Raw genomic sequence first — 2,030 nt, forward strand, 5'->3', positions numbered from 1 at the left:
TTTTTTTTTTTTTTTGAGACAGTCTCACTCTGTCATCCAGGCTAAAGTGCAGTGGTGCGATCTCAGCTCACTGCAACCTCCGCCTCCTGGGTTCAAGTGATTCTCCTGCCTCAGCCTCCCGAGTAGCTGGGATTACAGGTACCTGCCACCAGGCCTGGCTAATTTTATATTTTTAGTAGATACGAGGTTTCGCCATGTTGGCCAGGCTGGTCTCAAACTCCTGACCTCAGGTGATCCTCCCGTCTCAGTCTCCCAAAGTGCTGAGATTACAGGCATGAGCCACTGCGCCCAGCCAGAAAGCTATATACTTCTTTCTCCACTTTGTCTCCTAATCACCATGTGGTTTCTTTTTCCTAACAGAGACATCATTAATCTGGTGGCTCAGGTGGTTCCAATTTATGCTGTTTCCCACCTCTTCGAAGCTCTTGCTGTAAGTATTATGTAGTAGTTCCCTAAGCCCTGTTGTGATCTATGGATTTCTTCTGATTGTGGTAAATTTCAGCTGAGAGGACAGGTCAGGGTAGGTAGGAAGATTGAATATTGTTATCACATTTTGTTTAGAAGGATACCGTCACCTTATGGGTTTTAGCGTCCGAGTCCCACAGAAATGAAGTGCTCACGAGATGGGAGTGTTTCAGGAGCGCCGACTGATGGAATGCTCTCTGCCTGCAGTGCACGAGCGGTGGCATTCTGAGGGGGAGTGGAAATCAGAAGGTTGGAGCCATTGTGAATACCGTTGGGTACTACGTGGTTGGCCTCCCCATCGGGATCACGCTGATGTTTGCAACCAAACTTGGAGTGATGGGTAAGCTCTAACCTGTGCAGGCAGGGCTTAGCTGCTCACCAGTCCAGGAAATGACTGTCGGAGCACACAGGCCTTTGACTGAGGCTCACCTCTGAAACTTGGCAACTCACCGACGTCCATTCTGTGTCTTGTTAGAGAGCGTAGAGGGCGTTCAGGAGGTGGCCTCCAACTCTAGCCAGGGCCCCAAGGCTACATTGTCCTGCCCCTCGCACCCCTGCGGGCGATCTTCCATGCTGATACACTTGAGCACGGATGCCCTTTCTACTCACCTCCTATCCTGAATCATCCAGCCCTCACTTCTCTAAAGGAGGCGTCAGTAGGAAACGCTGAAGAAGCATTCGGAAGCTTCCCTTTTGCATGTTCCATGCTGTTCTTTGGAGACAGCGTGTGATCCCCTGTGGGTGGCTCTGCAGGGCTGAGGCCATCGTAGGCGGTCTGTCCTGCGTGCGTGAGGTGCCGCAGGGTCAGCACTCACGGTGGCCCTGTGCACCCTAGAGCAGCGCCCCGTGTGTTCACCAAGCAGCGTGGCTGGATCCTTGGAGGGCAACGGGTGGCCAGTGCCCTTCTCATCACCCTCATTGCACTCCGCAGCCTCCACCTCCCTCCTTGCACAGCCTTAGCTCTGTGCCTGTGGGTCTCCTCACAAGGCCATGCACGTGGTCGGTGTGAACAGCACAGAAGGAAGAGGGTGGACTTGAGCGCTTTCCCACATTTGGAAGAAAAAACGTAATGCACAGCATCTGAAATTACCAGAGCTAATCGTTTTAAAAAGTACAGAAATAAATGACTGCCCAGCTTTGATTTCTAAAATAATAATTTGTAATACATTGGCAGTTAATAAATGATGATATGAAAACCTGGACATTTATCTTTGGGGTGAGTAGTGACCGACTTAAAGCGAGGCTTGTTTTGATCCATCTGTACTTGGCAGGCTCAGAGGTGGTGAGAAGTCAACTGATAGCTACAGGGAACTTCCAGTTCAGTATGTTCCTTTATGTGGCACATTTTTCTCAAGTTCAATAATATTTTAATTAAAAATACAGGAGTTGTTCAAAGAATAGACTTGCCAATGCAAAGTTCATTGGGCTTGCATGATAGTGCAGAAAATTATTTAGCTGAGTTTCTGGTATGATTCATGTTTTGGATTTGCCATTGCCTAGCTAATACAAATATTATAGGAATCTTAATTTATTTTTATTTTTAAAGTAATGTATTTTATGTAACA

General features: G+C 47.9%; 1 protein-coding gene across 1 annotated transcript in view; it reads left to right on the forward strand.

Annotated features, from left to right (window-relative positions):
* Positions 1–2,030, forward strand: part of SLC47A1 (solute carrier family 47 (multidrug and toxin extrusion), member 1) — a 45,770-nt gene that overhangs the window by 31,282 nt on the left and 12,458 nt on the right. The window contains exons 11-12 of the mRNA XM_011998251.1: positions 361–430; positions 673–805. Of these exons, the coding sequence (XP_011853641.1) occupies positions 361–430; positions 673–805 (203 nt within the window). The remainder of the gene's footprint in view (positions 1–360; positions 431–672; positions 806–2,030) is intronic.

Source organism: Mandrillus leucophaeus, unplaced genomic scaffold (assembly GCF_000951045.1).
Source record: "Mandrillus leucophaeus isolate KB7577 unplaced genomic scaffold, Mleu.le_1.0 Scaffold564, whole genome shotgun sequence".
NCBI classification, from domain to species: domain Eukaryota; kingdom Metazoa; phylum Chordata; class Mammalia; order Primates; family Cercopithecidae; genus Mandrillus; species Mandrillus leucophaeus.